Here is a 23,871-nt window from a genome sequence, read left to right as displayed (position 1 = left end):
GTCTTCCCGTGACTGGTTGGATGATCTCCCACCTCAGGTGGGTGAGTGGGTAGGATCAGGTGGTAGTGAGACAGGTAGTTGGTAAGTACACCCGGTCTTGGTCCTTCAATGGACTGTTGTGCATGTTATGTTATGGGAAATATTTTAATCTGCACTGAACTTAAACAAACAGCAATCCTTGTCAAAAATTTTACATTAAATATTTATTGGATAGTCATAATTAATTTTTTGTTATTACTACTGAACGTCAGACAGAATTATTTCTAGAATTAAAAGGAATTACTGCTTTTTCCCTCTCTCATTTTATCTTTCTGTTACTCTCTCTTTTCCACATACAGACATATACAAAAAAATAAATCTTTGGGTAGGCCTATCTATGTATAAATATATAATTCATTACATAAATATACTACATATTATCTCCCCCCCCCCCAGCCCTGACAAGAAAGGAAAATTGAGGCGGAAAGATGATGACGAAATTCAAGTATCTGCTCCCATCGTGAAGATTGTTCATGATTCCTTCACGGAATGCTGTATCCTGCATTCTTTCTTTCTAGTTGCTTTTTCATTGCATGCAGTTCTCGGACAGACTGAATGAAAAAAAACAATTGGAAGAAGGAACTATACATTTATGACCAATGGGGAAAGTATGAAATTATTGTAACAACTTTTCTAAAACATACTGAGTGGCCACAATTAAAGTTGCCCTACTCAAAGTCCTCAAGATCTCATTTGAAGCATCAGATTGCGCTGAAACTTGGTAGAGATGCTATGGAGGCCATGGGAAAGCGAATACTGAAGAAAAGAAGTTCAAATTTTCACCACTAGGTTGAAATGTGGAGCTGAAATCTGTTGCACAATGAACAACATCTCGGAAAGCGCTTCGCAAGACCATTGAAAATGTTTTCTTATGCTCCCAAAGCTTCATTTACATTGACGGGGCGCATACTGAATGCTGCTATACTGACATAAACTCAAATTACTGCTGACACTCCAGCACCTCAGTGACACCTGTTGGTAAACATTTAAACTATATTTTCTTTGTCAGCATTCACTTCCCCATTATCTCAATAGCCTCTCTACAAGTTTCACTGCAATCTGTTGCTTCGAATGAGCTCTAGAAGGCTCAGAGTAGATGAATTTTAATTCGCACATTTCAACCTGGCTGTGAAAATTTGAACTATTTTTCTTTTCGTCAGCATTCACTTCCCCTGGTCTCCTCTACCATGTTTCGCCATAATGCAATTCTTCAAACGGACTCCAGAGGGCTCTGAATAGGGCAACTTTTATTGAGGCCACTCTGTATGATGCTTCATATTATTCCACAGATCTGTGATGTAGCTATTGTGCACTTGACAACCCCGAAATTAAGCCTACGCTAAAGGACACAACATACCAAAGCCTTGTGTAAGTTGGGTTGCCTAGTATAAACCCTCAATGTCCTGTATCGAAATGGTAAATACCACAGCCACAATATTCAACATGTTTGAGACAATATGTTACGTAAATTAGCGAAGAAACACTTGATACTATACAACATTGACTGCATGAATATAACCGCCACAATTTCTTCCTTTATAACATGGAAGAACTAACAGTAGTTGCAAGAACTGACACACTTTTCAAAGCTATTGAATATTGCTTCCTGCGTTCCAGTTATGTAAAGAGTTCAATGGGGTATACAAAATTTGTTTTCGGTCATGATTACGCCTTACAATATACAGAAATAACTTATTCTGTAAGGATCCTGGTCATAATAAATTACTGCACTTAAGAAAAAAAAGCCTATCAGAACTTGTGTTTTCTTCATAGCATGGACACATCTTTGCTAGTTGATTGATTGACTGAATTGAAAATTTGGGTTTGTCAGCACTACGGGGATCAGCCTCTTACCATAGATAAAATCAACATCTGTCTCTTACGTCTAAAACATCCTTACAGTCCAGTCAAGGAAGACAAAACTACCTGAAAAGGTCTGTTACAAATGCAAGAGGAGAAGCAGGTAGAAGCACCAGCCAAACTACACTGAAATATTTCGTTGATATAGATTTGCGTGTTTCTATTTTCATTCTGAACCCTTCCATAATTTGAAATATATCTCTACTTACTTCATTGATGTTTCCACAGCAAAGGATTTTCACAGAATATCATGGATTTTCCTTCATATTTCTACTTGCAACAACTATTTGGAAGATTGTGAGTCATTGCACCACACAAAATTGTAATTTTTAAGTTTACTAAGAAGTACGTAACTCTACATATTACACTCCACAAGTGAGTACAAATAATTTCTTCACAAAAATGAAAACTTAACAAGCTCTAATGTGCATCTCTGGCTATGATTCTAGCCCCAGGACTATCCATGGTTTCAAATAAAAGCTCATCGTTTTCAGTCGTAATTAGAGGTATGTGATTTCTGCCGTCACACCTATTTTGAGACTGAACAAGTCCAGTTGGAGCATGCGGACTTCTGTCCATGGTTTCGGCTAAGGCAGCCAGACTGTACCTATTAAAAGCTGAGGCTGTAAAAGGACACTCAGCACACAGAAGGACAAACACAAAACAACATAGCCCTACGGAGGATTATACTGGCTGTAGGTCCAGATGCCATAGCCTCATTGGTGTGCAACGTTGCAGTTACCTGGTGTACTACGTGGAAGTGAGGTTGACTTTTGGGTGCCTCTTATGCCTGCATCTTTGCTAATTTTCACACGTTTGCAATGTTATATTCCTAAGGTTACATGAAGCAATAAGAGATATGTAATACCTAGCGATTGTGACTGTCATCTTCTTGTAACATTCACAATTTAATTTGGATATATAGTTGAAAGTTGGTTTCTGTATTTCATTTCTGAAAATAATTTATATATTTTGTGCTTGTTGCTAATTTAAAACCTAACATCAACAACTATGGTGACCTTTAGCCAGGATTTGTGAATATATAGTGTGGAAGTTATCTTCTGATTACTTTAAATAATGGATCGGAAGCAACATTCTTACAACTTAAGAACAGGAGTTTTCTTAAGATCCAATGTTATCGATAGTTTCAGTGAAAATGAAACTAATGAAGAAAATGCTGACCAAATGAAGGATATTATTTGTTGCAGTAACATAGAAGCAGATTGTCTTGTGAAGTGCAATAGCTACAATAAATGGGAACATTTGGAATGTAGAGGTTGACTATCATGCACTGGGTAATATTTAGTTCTACCAAGGAGGACTATTTTTGCAAATCTTGTAATCCAGATTTTGATCCATTTTTTACAAAATCTTATACAAACACAGTGAATCCAAACTTGGACAAGAAAATTGCCGGATTTCAAGTTACTTTTATCCAAAGTTTGCAGCAAAATAATGAAAATCTTCAAGAAAAGTTTCTACAAAATATTCGCTGTGAATTGCAACAAAATAATGAAATGTTGCAAAGGGAGTTGCAAAAGGATTTGTAAAAGAATAATGAAATGTTGCAAAAGTAGTTGCAAAGGCATTTGGAACAGAATAATCAAAGGTTGCAAAAGGATATGGAACAAAATAATGAAATGTTGTGAAACAATTTGCAACAAAATAATGAAACGTTGCAAAAAGATTTGTAAAAAAATAATGAAAAACTGGAAGAGAAGTTTCAGATCATTCGAAACTAATTACAGCAGCATAATGTTAGGTTTACGAGCCGGCTTGATTATATTCAACATTGTTACAAGATGTGACTCAAACTTGTCAAGCTGTTAGCAGTGAGTTGAGATGCAAATTGGATAAAGGTATTTTTACAATGCATGCCGAAGTTTCAAATATTCAAGAACAAATGAAAGGTCATGACGGCAACTTGGCAAAGTTAGAATTCTGCAATGAGGAAATTATACAGAAGCTTACTCAACATGAGATTAGATTTGAAACATTAAATGCTGAATTAGATAGAATGAAGGTAGTTCAGACTGCTGCTACCTGTAGCTCTGTAACCATGGTAAATGACCTTTGAACTAGGGTTATTTCTCTGGAGCAAGGAAAGGCCATCAGCAACAGTGTTATTAACAAAACTTTGATTGAAGGACGAGGACTGAGCAAAGACGATGAAAATAGTAAACAAACTGAACATGTGGCTTGTCAAACTAATAATGAAAATTCAAACCGAAGATCAACATACTCTATGTGATCAAAAGTATCCGGACACACCGCGAAACGTGTGTTTATCATAGAGGGCGACACAGTACTGCCATCTACCGCGTGGAACACATAGTCAGCGAACTCAGTAGTCTGCAGACAGTGTGAGACAGCAGTATGGGATGGTCTGAGGAACTCACAGACTTTCAACGTGGTCAGTTGGTTGGGTGCCACTTGTGTAGGAAGTCTGTGTGTGAGATTTCCACCCTCCTAAACATCCCTCTGTCCACTGTTTCCAATGTTATAGTGAAGGGATGTGTACAACCCAAAAGCGTGCAGGCCAACCTACCATGTTGACCTCCAGAGACCATCGAGTGTTGAAGAGGGTTGTACAGCATTATTGTTAATCATCCATCGCCACCATCACACAGGAATTCCGAACTGCATCAAGATCTACTCCAAGTACCATTACTGTTTGGCGCAAGGTGCGGCAACTTGGTTTCCATGGCCGAGCAGCTCCCTATAAGTCAAACATCACACAGACAAATGCCATACGCCGCCTCGTGTGGTGCAAGGAGCGTGGAAACTGGACCATAGAACAGTGGAAAACCGTTGTGTGGAGTGATGAATCACAGTACACAATATGGCAATCCGATGGTAGGGTGTGGGTGTGGCGAATGCCTGGTGAACGACATCTACCAGCCTGTATAGTGCCGACAGTAAAATTCGGAGGTGGTGGGGTTACAGTGTGGTCATGTTTTTCCTGGAGGGGGGCTTGGCCCCCTTGTTGCTTTACATGGCAATGTCAGGACACAAGCTTACGTTGACATTTTAACAGCTTTCATGCTGCCTACCGTCGAAGACCAGTTTGGGGATGACCATTGTGTCTTTCAACATGACCGAGCACCCGTCCATACTGCAGGGCTTGTGGGGGAGTGGTTTGACGACAACAACGTCCCACTAATGGACTGGCCTGCACAGAGTCCTGATTTGAAATCCATAGAACATCTCTGGGATGTTTTGGAATGCCGACTTCGTGCTAGACCACACCAATGCACATCAATACCTCTTCTCATTTTGGCGCTCTGCGAGGAATGGGCTGCCATTCCTCGGGAAACCTTCCGGCACCTGATTGAAAGTATGCCTGTGAGAGTGAACGCTGTCATCAAGGCTAAGGTTGGGCAAACACTGTATTGACTGCCAGTGTTCCCGATGGAGGGTTGCCCAAACTTGTACTTTATTTTCAGGTGGGTGTCCGGATACTTTTGATCACATAGAGTATGTTAATTTTTGGGCTAGTGCTCAAAGTGACAAACATGGTGTTGGTCTTCTGGTTGTGATTGATCTGATAATGATGTACCTAGAAATACTAAACGTAACTCAGGTCAGAACCCTATTTGTTTAGGAACTGATTTTACCTACAGGCTTTCCAATACATCCTATTTGTGGGATCCTCCATCACAGAATCACTTGCTCATTTCACTACATGTCCGTTGACCAATATGGACTTTGCACTTTTGGAGAATACAGGTAGAGTGAATTACAATGAACCCTGTTCTTCTAACCATTATGATTATCGTAGTCCTCTGAATGCCAGTTTTCATAATGAAGCTCAATGTTGTACAATGAAAGCTTATTCAAATAATACAATTTCGCACATGTATCTTCAGCATACACTTTCATGTGAGAAACCAATATATACTGTGGCTGGTAATACCAATGCTACAACTTCAATGAGTCCGATGTTTTGTAACCAAAATTACATTTCCAGAAATGACATTTTGAATGATCCAATTAACATTGCTTCCAGAAATTCTGAGTCTCCAAATTTTGGATGAAACAAGTTTTGTAAACCTGTGTGTACAGAATTTAATACAAATATTTCTGCAGGAAACCAATTTGGGGAATGCACGGGCAAAGTTATTCATGTAAATGAACCAAGCCAGTTACCGTGCTTTGAAGCTGACATCTAGAAACAATCAGCCAGGGAGTTTATGGACCAGCTGAAAACAATGTTAAATTTAATTGGTGAATCCTTTCAATTTCGCCTGCAAGTTATTCACAAATGTTTCTACAATACAGTAGCATATAGGTTCAACAGTGAAAGGCAGAATTTATCATTATATGATGATTTTGTATGCAAGTTTCTTGAACAATTTGCTTCACCTGAATTGTTAGAAAGTCAGCAGGCAGTTTTGCGTTCTTGTAAATACAATACATCTTCTGGTTTATCATTAAAAACATATGCATTGAAATTATATTCATTTTATTACAACCTTGTAGAAAAGTCTAACCAAGCTGAAATAATAAGAGTAATTCTGAAGCAATTGCCTGAAACAGTTTCTAAGAATGTGGGTTTTGTCGTATACAGATTGAACATATACACCAGACTTGATCTGCATCAGCAGTGAATGCCAGACCTGGTTATTAAGTGTTGTTTCTCATCAGTCTGTGTTAAAACTTCCATTGGGTATGCCTCAAACTCATAGCCGTCCTTCGTGACGAGATTTCTTGTATTTATGCCATAATGTAAGTTGTTATATTAATTCTCTAATCTTGTTTGTGAATTATACACTTTTGTTTGTGTTCAAACTCCTGTCGTATTCTTTACTCCTTTTCCTGGATCACTGAAGAACAGAAATAACCCGAAACTCAACAATGGCAACGAGGATCTTGGGAACTTCATTTTATACTTATTTCTCATAATTCTACATATTTTTTGTGATTGTTCTTCAAGCTATCTGTTGGAGGTAAGAATCTCTGTACACAATGCAAAAGTTGTCACAATTTTCTGAATTCTGCAGGGAGCAGGAAAGTATTAAACAATACATCGATAGATTCGACCATTTCTGCAAAGCTTCAGACATTCCCGATGATAAGGGTAAACATGTTCTATTAGCAGCAATAGGGCATAGAACGTATGCTGATTTGTATAATCTTATACAACCTAAATCTATATCGGAGCTCAGTCTTGCTCAAATTCAACAAACATTGATCCGCCATTATGAGCCCAAGAAGAATCTCGTACTTGATAGGCATAAGGTTTTTCTTATTAAACAGAAATGTGATCAAAGCATTCCTGATTTCATTGTGCAAATCAAAGAGCAAGCCTCAAAATGTGAATTTGGTGATATTGATTTCTGGTGCCGCGACGTATTTATTCTTGGTATGAGAAGTGTGCATGTTAGAAATAGACTGTTATCAGATCCTGAATTGACCTTGAATAAGGCAATAGATACGGCCATGTATCTTTCTGAGATAGAATTGAATGAAGGAATTGTTAACCAAAGTCACTCAAAGAATACTGTGGAACATTCTGAAATTCACTTCGCAAATCCAAAACAGGTGCAAGGGCAATCTTCGAATGAAGATCAGACAAAATAGAACTGATACAAGGAATATTGGTAAAAAACCAAACAATGATTCTGGTAAACCGTGTGATAATTGTAATTCTTTTCATCCTAACGGGAAATGCCCAGCTTTCAGGGCTACTTGCAGATACTGGAAAAAGAAAAATCATTTCTTAACAGCTTGCAAAAAGAAAGAATATAACAATTCTAGCAAAAACAAATTGGTTTCTAGCACAAACATTGTACTTAACACACGTGTTAATGAAAAATCTATCAATGTTCCAGCTCATTCAAAACCTGCGATTGTACCTAACAATCACAGCAATTTCAAACATATGTTCTGAGAATCATCCATTGATTTTTTCAGATTTTAATGTGCCATGCATTCCTACAGATCACAAATTTGCAGATATGAAAGAAGAAAAATCTGAGAGCAAACTTGTTGATTGCAGCGCTGCTGGTATCCAATGTAATGCTCAGTGTCCTGAAATTTTCACTACTTTCGTTACTAAAGAAAGTGAATCTGTTTGGCATACACAGGGATCGTTATTTATCGACTTACAAGTCAACAATTCTAAGATTCCATTCCTAGTGGATACAGGTTCTGTTTATACTTTAATTGACAGTAGACAATTTGAGAATTCATTGTGAGGTTACACTATACACAATTTTCCTATCATCTTGAAAGCAGCAAATGATAATAATCTTTGGTGTTTTAGGAAAAGTTAACGTTGAAGTTGTATTTCAAGAAATGAAACATAACTTAGATATGATTGCTGTAAAGACAAAATTGAATTGTGATATTATGGGTTTGTCTTGGATTGATATTTTCATGCTTGAATGGCGAAACATTTTTGTTTCACATGTTCCTCAGATGGCTGCAACTGCTGTTGAATCATCAGCAATAAAGTAACTGGTTGCGAATCTAAGGCAAGATTTTCCTATACTTTTTGATGGTGACATGTCCAAGTCGATCAAGCGCTTCGAGATAGACTTGCCATTGAAAGACGATGCTACACCAGTGTTCAAGAGATATTATGACGTCCCGTACTCGCTAAAGGAACCAGTCAAAGATGAATTGCAGAAGTTGGTTAGTGACAAAGTCATTGAACCGATCTCCTCTTGTTGTTGTTCGTAAGAAAAATGGTGAATTAAGGCTATGTGTGTCCTACAAGAACACTGTAAATCCGCAACTTAGGAAGATGGGACATCCGTTACCTAAAATAAAGGTCCTTTTCAACAAGATGGTTGGCTGCAGTTGGTTCATTTCATTTCACCTTCGAAGGGCTTACCTTCAGTTAAGCCTATCTGTACATTCTCAGAAAGTCCTTGTCTTCAACACGGAATTAGGGTTATTCAGACAGTTGAAGCTTCCCTTCGGAGTAAACTCTGCCAGTGCCATTTTCCAAGCTACGATGGAGCAGATATTGATGGGTGTAGACAAAGTTTTCATTTTCCAAGACATTTTAGTAGGAGGAGTTACTCTTGAGGAGTGCTATGATAATGCACAAAAGGTGCTGAATCTTTTCTCCGATTATGGCGTCCATATAAATGAACAAAAGTCTGTGTTCTTTGTGCAAAATGTGAAGTATCTGGGACATTCTCTTTCACAGGAGGGAATTCGTCCTCTGAAAGAAAACATTCATAAAATAATTCAGTGTAAGCCACCCTCTAATGTCGGGGAATTGAAGTCATTTCTCGGTGTGGTCACGTATTACGCTTCGTACCTGCCAAACCTAGCTGACTGAGTTGCCAGTTTATATGGTTTTGTTGAAGAATGGGGTGCACTGGGCATGGACAGATATGTTCATCAGAAGGAATTCCAGGATGTCAAGGATCTGCTATCTAAGGACTTAGTACGCACTGTATATGATCCTTACAAAGACTTATACCTGATGTCGGATGCATCTCCTACCGCTACAGAAGCAGCCATAATGCACAAGATAAATGGAGTCCTAAAGCCTATCATGTGTATGGCCGGTACTTTATTCGCTGCGGAAAGGAATTACACTCAATTGGAAAGGGAATCACTTGCATTAGTCCGTGGAGTCAAATACTTTCACAAGTATCTCATTGGGCGACATTTTGTTGAGTTCACTGACTCGAAATCTTTATCTCACCTGCTGGATCCTAGGAGTAGCCTGCCTGCTTTAGCCATCAGCAGAATCAACAGATGGAAGTTAGTATTGGAAGAATATGACTTCAAAACTGTTTACATGCCTCATGTGGAGTTGGCTGATGCACTGTCTAGAATTTGTGTTGCAGATGATCCAGTTCATGATAATTATGATGATTTCACATGTCAGTTGACAGCTGAGCCAGTTGTCCTTAATCTATAAATAATTGAATCTTCGGTGTTGAAGCGCATTGCACTGGAATCATGACATGATCATGAGCATTCTAAAGTCTTCGAATATGTTCAAGGGAGATGGCCACAAATCATGGGTAGAACAAAAGGGCATCCTCTCAGAAAAATATTCGACAGGAGATATGATGTCCACATACAGAAGGGATGTATTTTTGTGGGCGAAAGACTGCTCGTGCCTGAATCTTGCATCCAAAATGTCCTTTCTCTGTTGCACAAATTTCACCAGGGAACGTATAAAATGAAAGAAATAGCTCGTTCATTGTTCTTCTGGAACACGATGAACGAAGACATTGAAAAGCTCACTCACATCTTTGTGTGACACATGTTTGTATTACAATAACAGACCGAACGTACCTGGTACCGAATTCGAAACGTGGCCTATTGCATTGCAGTCTCTTGAGTGTGTTCATCTTGATTTCTTCCATTTGTCAGACATGAATTTCCTGTTGCTGGTTGATGCTTATTCTCATTGGATATCTGTGTGGAGAGTGAAGAATATGCAGTTTGACACCATGATTGGTAATTTAGATGAATTTTCTTAATTCTTTGAATATCTGAAAACCTATGCAACTCACAATGACCAACCATTTGCATCTTCAGAGTTCCACTCTTATTGCTCAAAGAGGAATATCAAACTTCTACACTCAGCTCCGTACACCCCACAATCAAATGGTCTAGCTTAGAGGAATGTTGGGGTGGTGAAGAACTTACTCGAAAAGAACTTTTCAAATCGTTCCTACATCACGTTGAGAGAGATGGACAAGTTCGTTCTTGAGCTTTTAGACAGATTAAGGAATACTCCAGTACATGAGTATAGTCCAGCAGAACGTTTGCTTAAGTATCGGCCAAGAACAGACATTTCCTCTTTTGACACATCAAATGGTTCCAAGAATCAGCCTATTAGTTCAGTTTCATTATGCCGGTGGAAAAGGTACTTGTGGAACGTCACAAGAAACAATTCAACCATGGGTCCAAGTACAAAATTGGCGAAATTGTTAAATTGATGTGCCGGAAGATGGCGAAGGTAATTGTAGATAATGACGTGATTGTTGTTCATCTCACAAAGATCAAGAGGTATCCCGACAAGGTTGAAAAAGACACCTTTGTCCGAAATCAAAAGTCGATCACACGGAAACAACCCAGTGCTTGTTAGAGAGGAGGACTATCTCCCAGTACCTGCCACTGAAGATCAAGTGGAGCCTCGAAATGCGACCTTCGACAATCAACCGGTTAGGAGATCACAGAGACCAAGACGACCACCTGAACACTGAGGGGAAACTCCATGAAACGGGAGTCTCTTCAGCCAAAGGAAGGGGGGAGGGGGAAGTGCCGTATACCGATCAAGCATATACGCCGGACTTGATCTGCATCAGCAGTGACCACCAGACCTGGTTATTAGGTGTTGTTTCTCATCAGTTTGCATTAAAGCTTGCATCGTGTACACCTCAAAGTCATAGCCATCCTTCGTGACGAGACTTCTTGTATTTATGCCATAATGTAAGTTGTTATATTAATTCTCTAATCTTGTTTGTGAATTATACACTTTTGTATGTGTTCGAACTCCTGTCATATTCTTTACTCCATTTCCTGGATCACCGAAGAACAGAAAGAACCCGAAACTGAACAGGTTGTCACTAAATTTCCAACCTTAAACAATTAACACAAAAACTCAGGACAATAAACATATATTCTAGTGAGAAAACTAAATCTCTGTCACTAACTGGTGATTATATTGGTGATGAGTACAATTCGAATAAGTTTTGAAATTCTAGGCATTTTGTGAGGCAAGTGTGTGTGGAAAATAAATCATGCAGTGATTCATCTACACAAATTGTAGCTTCAGAGAGATTTATGGGCCAACCAGCTGTTAGGACTCCCAGAAACAACTATAGGCAATTTGGAGCCAACCAAGAGAGCTATTGACTTCAAGGTAAAGATTGAAGTTTGTACTTTCATCATAACAATTGAAGAACAACTACTTAAAGGAATGCTAATAATGGAAATATTACAGATGTAACCAGATACATCAGAAATGGAAGATTTCAGTCGACCAATATATACGAGGGTCATCCAGAAAATAAAGACTGTTTGGTTATACAAAATGAAAAACAATATTTATTGGAAAAAATAATTCTGTTACATACCTGAATCTTCCTTCACTTCTCTACATAATCACCTCCTACATTTAAGCATTTGTCGTATCTGGGCACGAGTTTCAGAATTCCCATGTTATACTCTTCTGCCGCCAGTTCATTAAGCCAGGTGGAAACTGCATTCAAACAAAAGACCGCTCGTGCATTTCCGCCATGCAGCTCACTCCTCCTTCTCTTTTCAGGGTCAACTGGCTTCCGTAACAGCTGTGATCATAATGCTGTGAGTGGAAGTTGCAAGAAGTCATCCTTGAGCAGTTAGAGTGGTCAAAATGAACTGCTTGATGGAAAATCTCGCCGACTGTGAGGTAAGGAGTTTTATTCGATTTCTGAACGCTCAAAAGGTGAAACTGGCAGAAATTTACCGACAACTGAAAGCACTGTATGGTGATAATGTAATGAATGAAAGAAATGTGAGAAAATGGTGTGAAATGTTCAACAAGGATAAACAAATGTGCACAATGAAACTCGACCTGGATGCCCATCACTCATCACAGAAGACCTGAAGACTGCAGTGAACAACAGAATCTTGCAAGAGTTGGAGAATGCAGTGACCACCTGGCTTAATGAACTGGCGGCAGAAGAGTATAACATGGGAATTCTGAAACTCGTGCCCAGATACGACAAATGCTTAAATGTAGGTGGTGATTATGTAGAGAAGTGAAGGAAGCTTCAGGTATGTAACAGAATTGTTTTTTTCCCAATAAATATTGTGTTTTTCATTTTGTATAACCAAACGGGCTTTATTTTCTGGATGACCCTCGTAGAATTGCAAGGTGACTCCATTAACACTAACTCAGAGATTTCAGCAAGGAACAATGGAAATGTCAGAAATGAAATGAATCGCAATGATATTAGTTTAAATCAAGAATATTCTACAGTAACTAATGTTACTAGTGGTAGCCCTGCTAGAACATTAAACAATTAGAGTGGGGAAATGCTCTCCAATGCACCCTGACAAAGGATGAGTATATGGGCCTTCCTTGTAATTATGATCCTTGCCTTTTACATGTTAAGTCTTGTATCGGTGATTTTAATAGAGTTAATTACTTAGACGTTGATAAAAATAAAATTTTACTTGTTGCTGTTTTTGCTGGAGTGGTTTGATTCAGAGCCTGAGTGGACTGTTACAGAAAGGAACTACTGCACCTTTACTTGAAACACCAGAAGTACAGGGAAGAATTTCTGACTTGTTTCTTAATTGCTTAATTGACACTGGTAGTCAATGTAATTTGTTGGATTATATGGTTTGGATCACTCTAAGTACTTCATTGCCAAGTATAACGTTGGAACCAATAGGAATTCAGTTGGCTTGTTTTGTGGGCGAGCAACACATAAAAGTTGTAGGTTTCAAATATGTCATTGTGCAGTTAGGAGAAGAATTTTTCCATGTGGGTTCATATGTAGTTAAACAATTGAATGCTGATTTTATCTTAGGATCACCATTTTTGTGGCAGTACAAGGTTGTAATTAATTATTGTATGTCCACTGTTGAACTCATTAATTCTAGTGGTAAGGAAATATTGGCTCCTTTCATTTCGAGCTCAACAAATAATTCTTGTTCATTAAATTCCGTAATTGGATCTTGTAAAACTCTGACATTTAAATCTTCTCATGTGGATGATTCTGTTTATCTAGCTTCTAAAGAAGACATCCACAAGAAAGTTTATGGCAATGAATATTGTGAGGCTGGAGTTGCTGATAATTTATTTAATTTATTGCTCAAATACCAAAATGTGCCATTAAGTATTTTGGTTACTTGCAAATATGGTGGATAAAAATCATGATTTTTTATTTTTTTAAAAAATCATTTTTGTTGATTTTTAAAATTATATAGTTTTTTATTTTTATTTTTTAAAAAACATGCTTAAAATTGCTTGCATGGTTTTTGGCACCATGCACATAGATATATGTTTTTTTTATAGAAAGGCTTTTTTAGTAAATGATTTGTTAAAAATCACCTGATTTAAATTGCTTGCAAATATTGTTTTGCTTAAAGGAAGTGAAAAACAATTTTGTAAACTTGCTGTCTTTAGATGGACCACAGATAAAGTGTAGATATAATTTGCAAAATATAAAACCTTTATATTGTTCACTAGAGAAGCAACAAGAGTTGTTCTACAATGCTAATCAAAGATGTGCAATGGTAAAAATGTAGTTAATAATATATCTTTATACTTTGAAAGATTTGTTATAGTGTTAAAAGTTATTTTTGGATGTTGAATATTTGAATGTTATGTTACTGTTTGATGCATGTAATATTAAGGTTAAGCCACCAAAGTATGATGGCTATATTTTCTTCACCACAGCAGGGAAGGTTATTGATACTGTCATAATTTTGTAACATTCACAATTTAATTGTTTTGATGATTAAAATATTTGATAAGAAGAAAGACATTTCATCATCACTGTTACTGTTTGAATTATGTATTTTTGGATATATAGTGTAATATGTGGACTCGAAAGTTGGATTCTGTATTTTATTTCTTAAAAGAATTTATATATTTTTGTGCTTGTTGCTAATTTAAACCTTAACGGCAACACAATGCACCTCTGGGCACCCCCATCTATGTGCAAACAAATGGCAATTCTAAGATATTACAAACCTTACCTAAGAGCTCCTCAATTCCAAATAGGACATCTCTGCTCAACCTGATATTTCCAAAGTCTTCAATTCTCCAGGAAAATATATTAGGAGGATTTCCAATAGGATTACTGTGGATAGAAAACAACTACTTAAAAATTTTATCCTGCATAAATTGAAATATATATTAAATAATTAGCGATAAGGTTCTTCTATTTTTAAATACAACACATGCAAACCCATGGCAGTATAAAGATAAAATTGTATATTTAGTGACAGAAGTTGAGAAGTTGATAAAGAATGTGTAAAGATTGACTGTGGATATTGCTATTTGGAGATAGAATGTGTTTTTGTCTTTCTTGAATGTCTTTTTATAACATGAACTTATGTTTTTAGTTACGGTTTTGCCTGACTGATGATTATTACAATTGGCGACGAGGATAAAAATGGAAAGAAGGTAAATAGTATAATATGTATAAGAATATTTGGCTTATTAAGAATATTTAACTGTGAATTATGAAGGTTAGTAATCATGTACAGTTTCTTTTTTTTGAACAGTTTGATGTGGAGCATGGCAAAATTCAAACTTACATTGAAAGGTTTGACCAATTCTGTTTGACAAAAAAAAAAAAAAAAAAAAAAAAAAAAAAATATTGCGCCAGATAAAAGAGTTTGTACATTAATTTCCGTAGCTGGTGGAAAAGTGTACGATATCCTCAGCGATTTAGTTGCACCAGCAAAAGTACCACACAAGACATATGAAGAATTATGTACTTGGTTGCTAACTCATTTTAGGCCTAAAAAGAATGTCATAGTTGAAAGGTATACGTTTCATTTATTGAGGTTGCCTTGTAATCAAGGGGTCCCGGGTTCAATACCCGGTGGAGGCACAAGTGGTTCGGATCCCACTTTAAACTGTAGGTCCAGTCTCGATTAGCCTTACTGTGCACAAAGTGGACTTAAAACAGCAACTCAAACCAAACCATTTATTGAGACAGGAGGAGGGGCAAACAGTATCTGAATTTGTAATAAGTATGAAGCATCAAGCAGCTAATTGTTCATTTCATACATTCCTTAATGAAATGATGAGAGACCAATTAGTTTTTGGCATATGTAGCGAAGTTACAAGAAATAAATTATTAGCTGAACCGGAGCTTTGTTTTGTGAAAGCAGTACCCTTATCATCGACCATAGAGATGGTAAAACAAGATGTGAGATTGTTTATCAAAAGGATGAGATTACATTTGGTAATGTACACCAAGAAAGCTGCATTAAAATGTTCACGGTTTAATAATGTACACGATAAATACAAATGTTCGGCTTGGAATGTACATTGTTTTAAATGTGGATTAAAAGGTCATTTTCAGCAGTGCTGTAAGAATAAAAATAGCAACTTTATTAGGACAGAAGCTTCAACTAAGTTGAGACATGATGTTGATACAGCTACGAAGCCTTTATTATTAAACAGCGTTCATATGGAAGTTAAACAACTAGTGCACATTAATAAAAAAAGTTGGGTAGACATAGTGAGTCTTAATGATAATTCAAGTGAACCTTCACATGAGAATATTGTACATAAGAATCGATTATATGCACCAACAACGGATGTTGAGATGAATAGCTCTAGATGTGAAGCTGATAATTGTTTGCTTAAGTTGATGCACAATGGAAAAGAGGTCCAATTCGAAGTGGACACAGGTGCAGCAGTATCTGTTTGGGATCAGGAATTCCATACAACAAATTTCCAGAATATTCCAGTTAAAAGAGTAATCTTACTTTGAGAAATGCAGATGGAAGACCACCAATACTAATGGAAATTTTGCTGGAAGTACAATTAGATAATGGAAGATTTAAATTACCCTTGTACATTTCACGAAATAAATTGAAAATGCCTATTTTAGGGAGGACCTGGTTGGATGAATTATGGCAGGATTGGAAATCTTGGTTTGAGATGGATTTCTAAGGACAGTTGTTTGTTATCAGTATCTAAGCAGCTGAGTGTTTATAATCAGAGGGTTGAATACTTAATAAATAAGTACAAAGGAATTTTTTCTTGTAATATAAGGCTACAGTAACAATCAAGGATGGAGCAGTTCCAATATTCAAAAAATCATACAATGTTCCATACAGTTTACAACCGAAAGTATAGGCAGAATTGGATAATTTGGTTCAGTTGGGAGTTTTGTCACCTATTTAGTATTCTGATTGGAGTACACCTTTAGTGGTAGTAAAGAAAAATAATGGTGATCTATGGCTGTGTTCTGATTTTAAGGTAACTGTCAATAAAGTGGTAGAAAAAGTAACTTATCCTTTGCCACAAGTGGATTATTTACTTAATTCTTTAGTGAATACAGATAAGTATGTAGTGTTAGACATGACTAAAGCATATCTTCAACTTTTACTCGACGAGAGTGCTAAAACGTTGTTGGTTCTCAATACTAAATTGGGATTGTTTACTTATAACAGGTTACCGATGGGTTTAAGTTGCAGTGCACATATTTTCCAAAGAACAATGGATCAAGTACTGTTAGATTATACATTTGCCAAATGTTACCTGGATGATTTGATTATAACAGGTCTTGAAGAAGAAGAATGTTCAATAACACAAAACTAGTTTTGGATAGGCTGACACATTACAATATAAAAGTTAATCTCGACAAATGTCAGTTCTTCAAAAAAGAGGTAGACTATTTAGGTTACAGGATATCTAGTAATGGTTTTCAATCTTTAATCAAAAATAAATCGGCAATATTGAATTGTCCTGAGCCAACAAACGTGAGAGAATTGAAATCGTATTTAGGAATGGCTTCATTTTATCATAGAAGTATGCCAAAGTTGGCTATGAAGATACCACACCTTTATGAATTTCTAAAGAAAGGAGCAGTGTGATCGTGGACAGATCAACATAAAACTGCATTTTTTGAATCCAAGGAAGCATCACGAAAAGCAGAGATATTAAGTCCATACAATCCAGATCAAGATATTGTGCTAATAGTAGACGGAAGTGGTGTAGGAGTTGGTGCTCAATTGTGTAATAAGATTGATGGTGAACTCAAAACAATTACTTCGGTGACACTAGAACCTTTGGATAGAAACTACAGTCAATCTGAACGTGAAGCATTAGCATTAGTGACTGGCATAAATAAATTTCATAAATATCTTTATGTAAAACATTTCACAGATTTTAGTGATTCGTTATCTGTAAAATATATTTTTGGCGAGACAGCTGCAATTCCATCGTCAGCATGTTCACGGTTACAAAGATGGGCTTTGCTGTTATTGCAATACTCATACACAATTGTTTACATGAAATATGTAGATGTAGCAGAATTTTTATCGAGATTGCCAATAGAGGAAGACACAGGGGATGCTGAGGAATCTTTAAATTATATTGACATCTTTGAAATGAAACCTCTAATGTTAGATACAATAGTCCAGAAAATAAAAGAAGATGACATTTTACAAAACGTTGTGAAATGGGTTTGATGTCGGGTGGCCTAATTCACTTCCAAAAGAGTATCAAAACACTGTTATCTTACATTATTATAGGAGGAGAAATAAAATAACAACTAATAAAGGATGCCTTATGTGGGGAAGATGCATAATAATTCAAAAAAAAAAAAAATGCAGAAAAACAGTTTTGAAGTTGTTAGATGCAGAACATGTAGGTACACCTAAAATGATTGATTGATTGATTTAGTTTATTTTACTTTGCGTTTTTGTTCCTCTTGGCTAATTTGCGAAGATGGGGATGAGTGATGAAATGATGAAATTGATGAATGGACATTCACAAACAACCAAGCCCGACCGGGATTCGAACCCGGGACCCTTGGTGTTGCAGCGCGATGTGCTAACCACTCAGCCACAGGGTCGGGCACACCTAAAATGAAAATGATGGCTAGAGAATTCTACTGGTGGCCTTTAATAGATGAGGATCTCAACAGATTAGGAAATAAATGTGTAGAATGCAATAGTTTTCAAAGAAGTACATCCAGAAACAAATATGTCGGATTGAAACAAACAGAGATTCCTTTTCAGAGAATACATGTTGATTTGTTTTAATTCAGAGGAAGAAAATTTTTAATATTCATCAATAGTTGCTCCAGATGAACGGAAATGTGGCAGGTGCGTTCGACAACAGGGGAAGAAACTATACAATGTTTAAACAGACATTTCCAGATCCCTTCAGTTATTGTGTCAGATAATGGACTGCCTTTCAGGAGTAAGCAATATGAGAAATTTTGTGAAAATCGTGGAATAAAATTGATACCTTCATGACCTTGGAATCCGGAAAGCAACAGCTTAGCGGTGAGACGGGTACAAACTGTTAAGAGCTTAATAAGGAAGACATATTTTCAAAATAGAAATTATGAACGTAACTGGAAACAAATGGGAGATTATCTTATACTATTTAAGATTTTCCAAGTGGCAACAATTAGGAACGTCTCCAGCAGAGAGAGAGTTTCGAGTTACCAGCCTAGAATTATATTTAAACGTACCGAATTGCCAAATGGAGGAAAAGACAAATAATAATAAATGGGAGGAAGAGACTTGAAAATAGTGTGGATAATTTTCCATCACTATCGCCTACATTTATAACAGCTCAAGTGATTAAGAGTATAGGATCAAGTCTTTTGGAGTTATCAAAAGAGTACACAGGCAAAAAGTGGGCAGACTAAAGAAAAATTGGAATGATCAGAGAATTGAGGTAAAGAAGAAAGAAGAGGAGTTGGATGATTTTTTGACGCTTGGAAGTTTTCCAGGGAGTGCAACACCAGAACCTAGGGAACCAGAGGCAGCTGGAACTTCACAAGCAAGGAACATAGAGAACAGAGAATTTCGAAGATCCTCTAGATCCAAGAAAGAACCTGATAGGCTGAAAGTGACTTTTAGTAATAAGACCTATTAATGATACTTTTATTTTGTTAGAGGTGGAGAGTTGACAGAAGTTGAGAAGATGATAAAGAATATGTAAAGATAGACTGTGGATATTGCTATTTGGAGATATATTGCGTTTTTGTCTTTGTTGAATGTCTTTCATGAGGTTTTTATAACATAAAGTTATAATAAATTATGTTTTTAGTTACCATTTGCCTGACTGATGATTATTACATTTAGTAGTTTTCCCACTGTTCTACCCTATATGTGTGTATCATGTGTAAAGAAACAAATATAATGAATCAAATAGTGGATATAATTTTAATGAAGTGATTTGTTAACTCATTCCACCTAATATTCATTTTCCTCTCTAATTCCTTTGTATGAATACCTTCAATTTCATCTTTCATCCCTCAACCTCACCGCTACAATTAGCCTATAGAGGCTGAAATGCAATGTAAGATGAAATAAATAAAAATTTTAACACTAGTTTACCCATGCCATAGGAGAAATTTGCATACCTGAAGAGGGGGGGGGGGGGGGGTGCTCACAGGCTCACACTTTTTTATCACTAAATTGAAGAAACCATTTTGTTATTCCATCACTACTTCCTCTGTTGGTGGCCGCGGTGGCTCAGTCGGTAACCATGCTACAGGTCCCGGGTTCGATCCCCGGCCGGTTCAAATCCGGGAACTTTTCTAACGTTGGAAGTGGCCCCGGCGCCCACCCAGTGTCGAATAACATGGGTACCTGGGGGAAACCCTGGGGGGTAAAGGCGGTCAGGGGCGTGATGCTGATCACATCACTCCCACTCATGACCGGATCAAGAAAGTGTGGGGCGTTACCCCCACACCCCCTATACGCCTTCATGGCGTGGTGCTAAGCACAGGGGAGCACTTTCCTTTTTTTACTTTCTGTGTTGTTCATATAAGTGGTTATTTATTAATTATAATTATTAAATTCAATAAATATATAAATAACTTATATGAATTAAATAACAATTATTAATAGAAAACAATAACCACATGCATGAGTCTCACACGATATTTTATCATTCACTAAAACTCCCAAAAACATATTAATTGTTCATCAACACTCTTTTGTTTATACAGGTAAAGTATCAACTAATTGTACACTGTACTGGTATAAGTTTCTCGAATAGCATGCATCCAAAGGGAAACCCTTTAGACCCACCAAATAAATATTGCCTCCTACATGCATTACATGTATGGTTTTATGAACAGAAGTAATACAGAAATATTGGAAACACACTAGAGAACAATGTAATTGATTTCCAAATCTTTACAAAAAATTTCACTGTTGAAAATCGTAAAACCAGAAGTGGTGGGCTTAACAGCTTCCCTCCCTCGGGCAAACTAGGGTTAAACTAGAAATATGTTACAAGCTCAAAAAAGGGATAGATGCGGTTCTCCTAGAAATAATGTGTGTGTGAACAATTGTGTTGCTATCGACAAAAATTTACTCAGAAAACCGTTTTAAACATTGGGACAATTTGAATTTTATGAGTTTGTATGGTATTTTTTTTATTGCTTAACTTAAGACTTATTATACAGGTGCTCATTTTGTGGTAACTGTTCTTGGTTCACGTAACATAGGTCTATTCACTGTTTCAACATCTGCCCCAAATATCGCTGGTTTTTGAAATTCTGTCTCTTAAAATTTCCAGTCTAAATAGAATATATTAGAAATTGTCGTTTAAATTCAGATAAACGTACTCCTTTATGTAATATCATTATTGTTGCAGTATATGAGAAGAAGCACTTCTCTAAAGGATGTAAATGGCAGTAAATCATGTGACTGCCATGAGCGAGATTGCTTAATTCACGGAGTGATTAATCTCAGGTAGCAATCTTTCTAGAAATGTTCCCGCATGAGTGTCCATGAGGCTACATAGCCTCTGATCATTGGATACATGGGGACAAACCTGGGTGCCAAAGACAGCCAGAGAGTGGTGTTAGTAACCTAACCTTCACCAAACCATAGATTGAGAATGAGTTAGATCCTATCTCTCACACCCAAAATGTTTTCATACGTTCATAGTAAAATTGTTGCAGGCAGGGACGTCGTTAGGGGGGGCACGCGGGGGCACTGGCCCCAGCAAACGTCCACGTGGCCCCGGGAAACTGTTCTGTATTTGCTGGAAATTTTATTTTGTTTGATAACGAATATTGCAAAATAATTCTTCTGTAAATTTTGCTTGCAGTTTGAAACACTTCTTCAATTTTCAGTAGCACGAAACCCCAAGCAAGGCATTTCTTTCTTATTTCCCTGTTTCTTGCTTGTTGAACACAAACAGATGTATTGGGAGGGGATGCAGTTAATGATTTTGTGGTCCGCCCCGGTCAGGGAAGTCTGAGACCTATTGAAAATGCACTTTTCCTCCCTGCTGCACACCAGATCCAGGATCTCCCCAAAACCCGCACTTTCTCTTCATCTGGCTCCATTTTTTGGCGCGGGAATGAATTACATAAAAGTTCTTCTCACATGCACTCAACCCTCCTGTTAATGACCTGCCCTGAAAGGAGGGAAAGGCCAATTTATGAAAATTTGGAGAAACATCGAAGCTGTCGGTTCATCTATTGATTTGGTGGACCGTTCATATCTGTTAGTTTGAAGTAGGATTTGTTGTCCGAACGGTGGTAAACTTCTGTAAACGCGAGAAGATAGCATCACGAAGGGTTTGTGATCTCGTTTTCCTACATCGCGAGTAAAATGTCGAATGAGAAGCTGCCAGATTGTCCTCCTCTGGAAACAATGGATCACGATCGACTGATCGACCAAATATCCAACATATTGGCATTCGAAAAGAGAGTCGGACTACCACACAAGATCCTGGGTTCGACTCCCAGGGTGGTTGATCTCATGTATAATGAAGAATAAACCACATTTGAATTAAGGAAGGAAACTAGGTATGTAGCAATTTTTTTACAGCAGGCTGCATGCTCTATAAGTGTCATGTTACAAAATTTGTATATCATTCTGACTTTCTGTGATTTTTCTTCATTTAGCCTCCACCTGCAAATGCGGAAGCTGCTGCTGCTTAGGTGGCTAGGTTGGCTAGACATACAAATATAATTAATCCCTAGTCATACAGTGAATAATACTTATAATATAATCATGAGTTATGGAGAAACAAATAACTTATCAAGCATTTTCTGTTTCTATTTATTGTGCAGTGGTTAACAAGGTGCATTACGATGGCAGGGCTCCTGGGTTCGAATCCCGGACTGGGCGTGTGTGTTCATTATGATGGTCCTCTTATCATTTTCACATCACTCATTTTCATCTTCATCCCTACGATTAGCCAAAAAGTGTCAGAAAAGCGAAATAAAATAAACCAAATCAATAATTTATATATTTCTACATTACGCCGCTTTTCTACCTCTTGGGTTAAAGGCGACGATGAGGATGAATGATGAGCCGAAGGAATGGCGATGGGACAGACATGATACAACCATACCTGTCAAATGTCCGAACCTTGGACCTCTGGTTTTGTAGCGTGTTATACTCTTAGGAAGAAAAACTGTAAAAGTGGGGTGAAAAGATGCAAAGTTGTATGATGCATAAAAAGCCATGTTTAGTTCTTCTAAAACCTTCCAATTATCGAGTTCGTGTTTTAAGTCCACTGTATGCACAGTAAGGCTAATCGGGGATCCGAACCACTATCTGCCTCCACCGGGTATCGAACCCGGGATCCCTTTATTGCAAGGCAATGACGCTAGCACTGCGCCATCGAGGAGGCCGATAAAAACTTACAATTAGTCAAGGCTAGCAAAGAGTTCTTTCATTCGGTTGCGTGTGGTCATCACATAGAGTCCCATAGTTTCGAGAGCAGAATTTGCTTCCATATCGCTTTCAAGTATTATACTTCCCAAATTGTCCTCACGATGTTGGAACAGCACAGAAATTTGGGAACTAATACAAGCAGGCACATACACAGGGAAGGGGCTCGAAGGCTGCAGTCCTTTCCCGAAATCCTACAAATATCTGATTTTAATAATGTGTAGTAGTAATTAAATTTACTTCATTAACAGGATTAAACATCTTATATATGGTAAGTTGCAATATACCAAGAAATTCATCTTCAGCGCATTTACTCCTTCCCGCAACCTTTTCGTCTTTAGATGGCGGCTGACGATAAGGAATAATCCCCTTTCGAAATCATATTCTGGCTACCGGCCTGACCACCAGCGATCTGACGACCTTGAACCTTTCGATTGATTGATTAATTGAACTGGTGTTTTAGGTCCACTTTATGCACAGTAAAGCTAATCGGGACTGGACATACAGTTTAAAGTGAGATCCGAACAACTATGTGCCTCCATCGGGAATCGGAACCCGGGCAGGTTGTTGAACCTGCCGAACCAAAGACGAGAGCGTAATGATTTGAGCGTGTGGGAACTTTGTTTTATCCAGTGCCAT

The 23,871-nt window shown here is 37.5% G+C and overlaps 1 protein-coding gene across 1 annotated transcript in view; it reads right to left on the bottom strand.

The window, feature by feature from the left end:
• LOC145979599 (sodium channel protein Nach-like) overlaps nucleotides 1–23,871 on the bottom strand; it is a 121,888-nt gene that overhangs the window by 3,448 nt on the left and 94,569 nt on the right. Inside the window, exon 9 of the mRNA XM_083112565.1 lies at nucleotides 14,578–14,681. Coding sequence (XP_082968691.1) covers nucleotides 14,578–14,681 — 104 coding nt within the window. The remainder of the gene's footprint in view (nucleotides 1–14,577; nucleotides 14,682–23,871) is intronic.

This window comes from Lepisma saccharinum, chromosome 26, assembly GCF_977018435.1.
Source record: "Lepisma saccharinum chromosome 26, izLepSacc3.1, whole genome shotgun sequence".
NCBI lineage: Eukaryota > Metazoa > Arthropoda > Insecta > Zygentoma > Lepismatidae > Lepisma > Lepisma saccharinum.
Note: the sequence above shows the minus strand (reverse complement) of the source record. Positions and strands in the feature narration are given on the sequence as shown.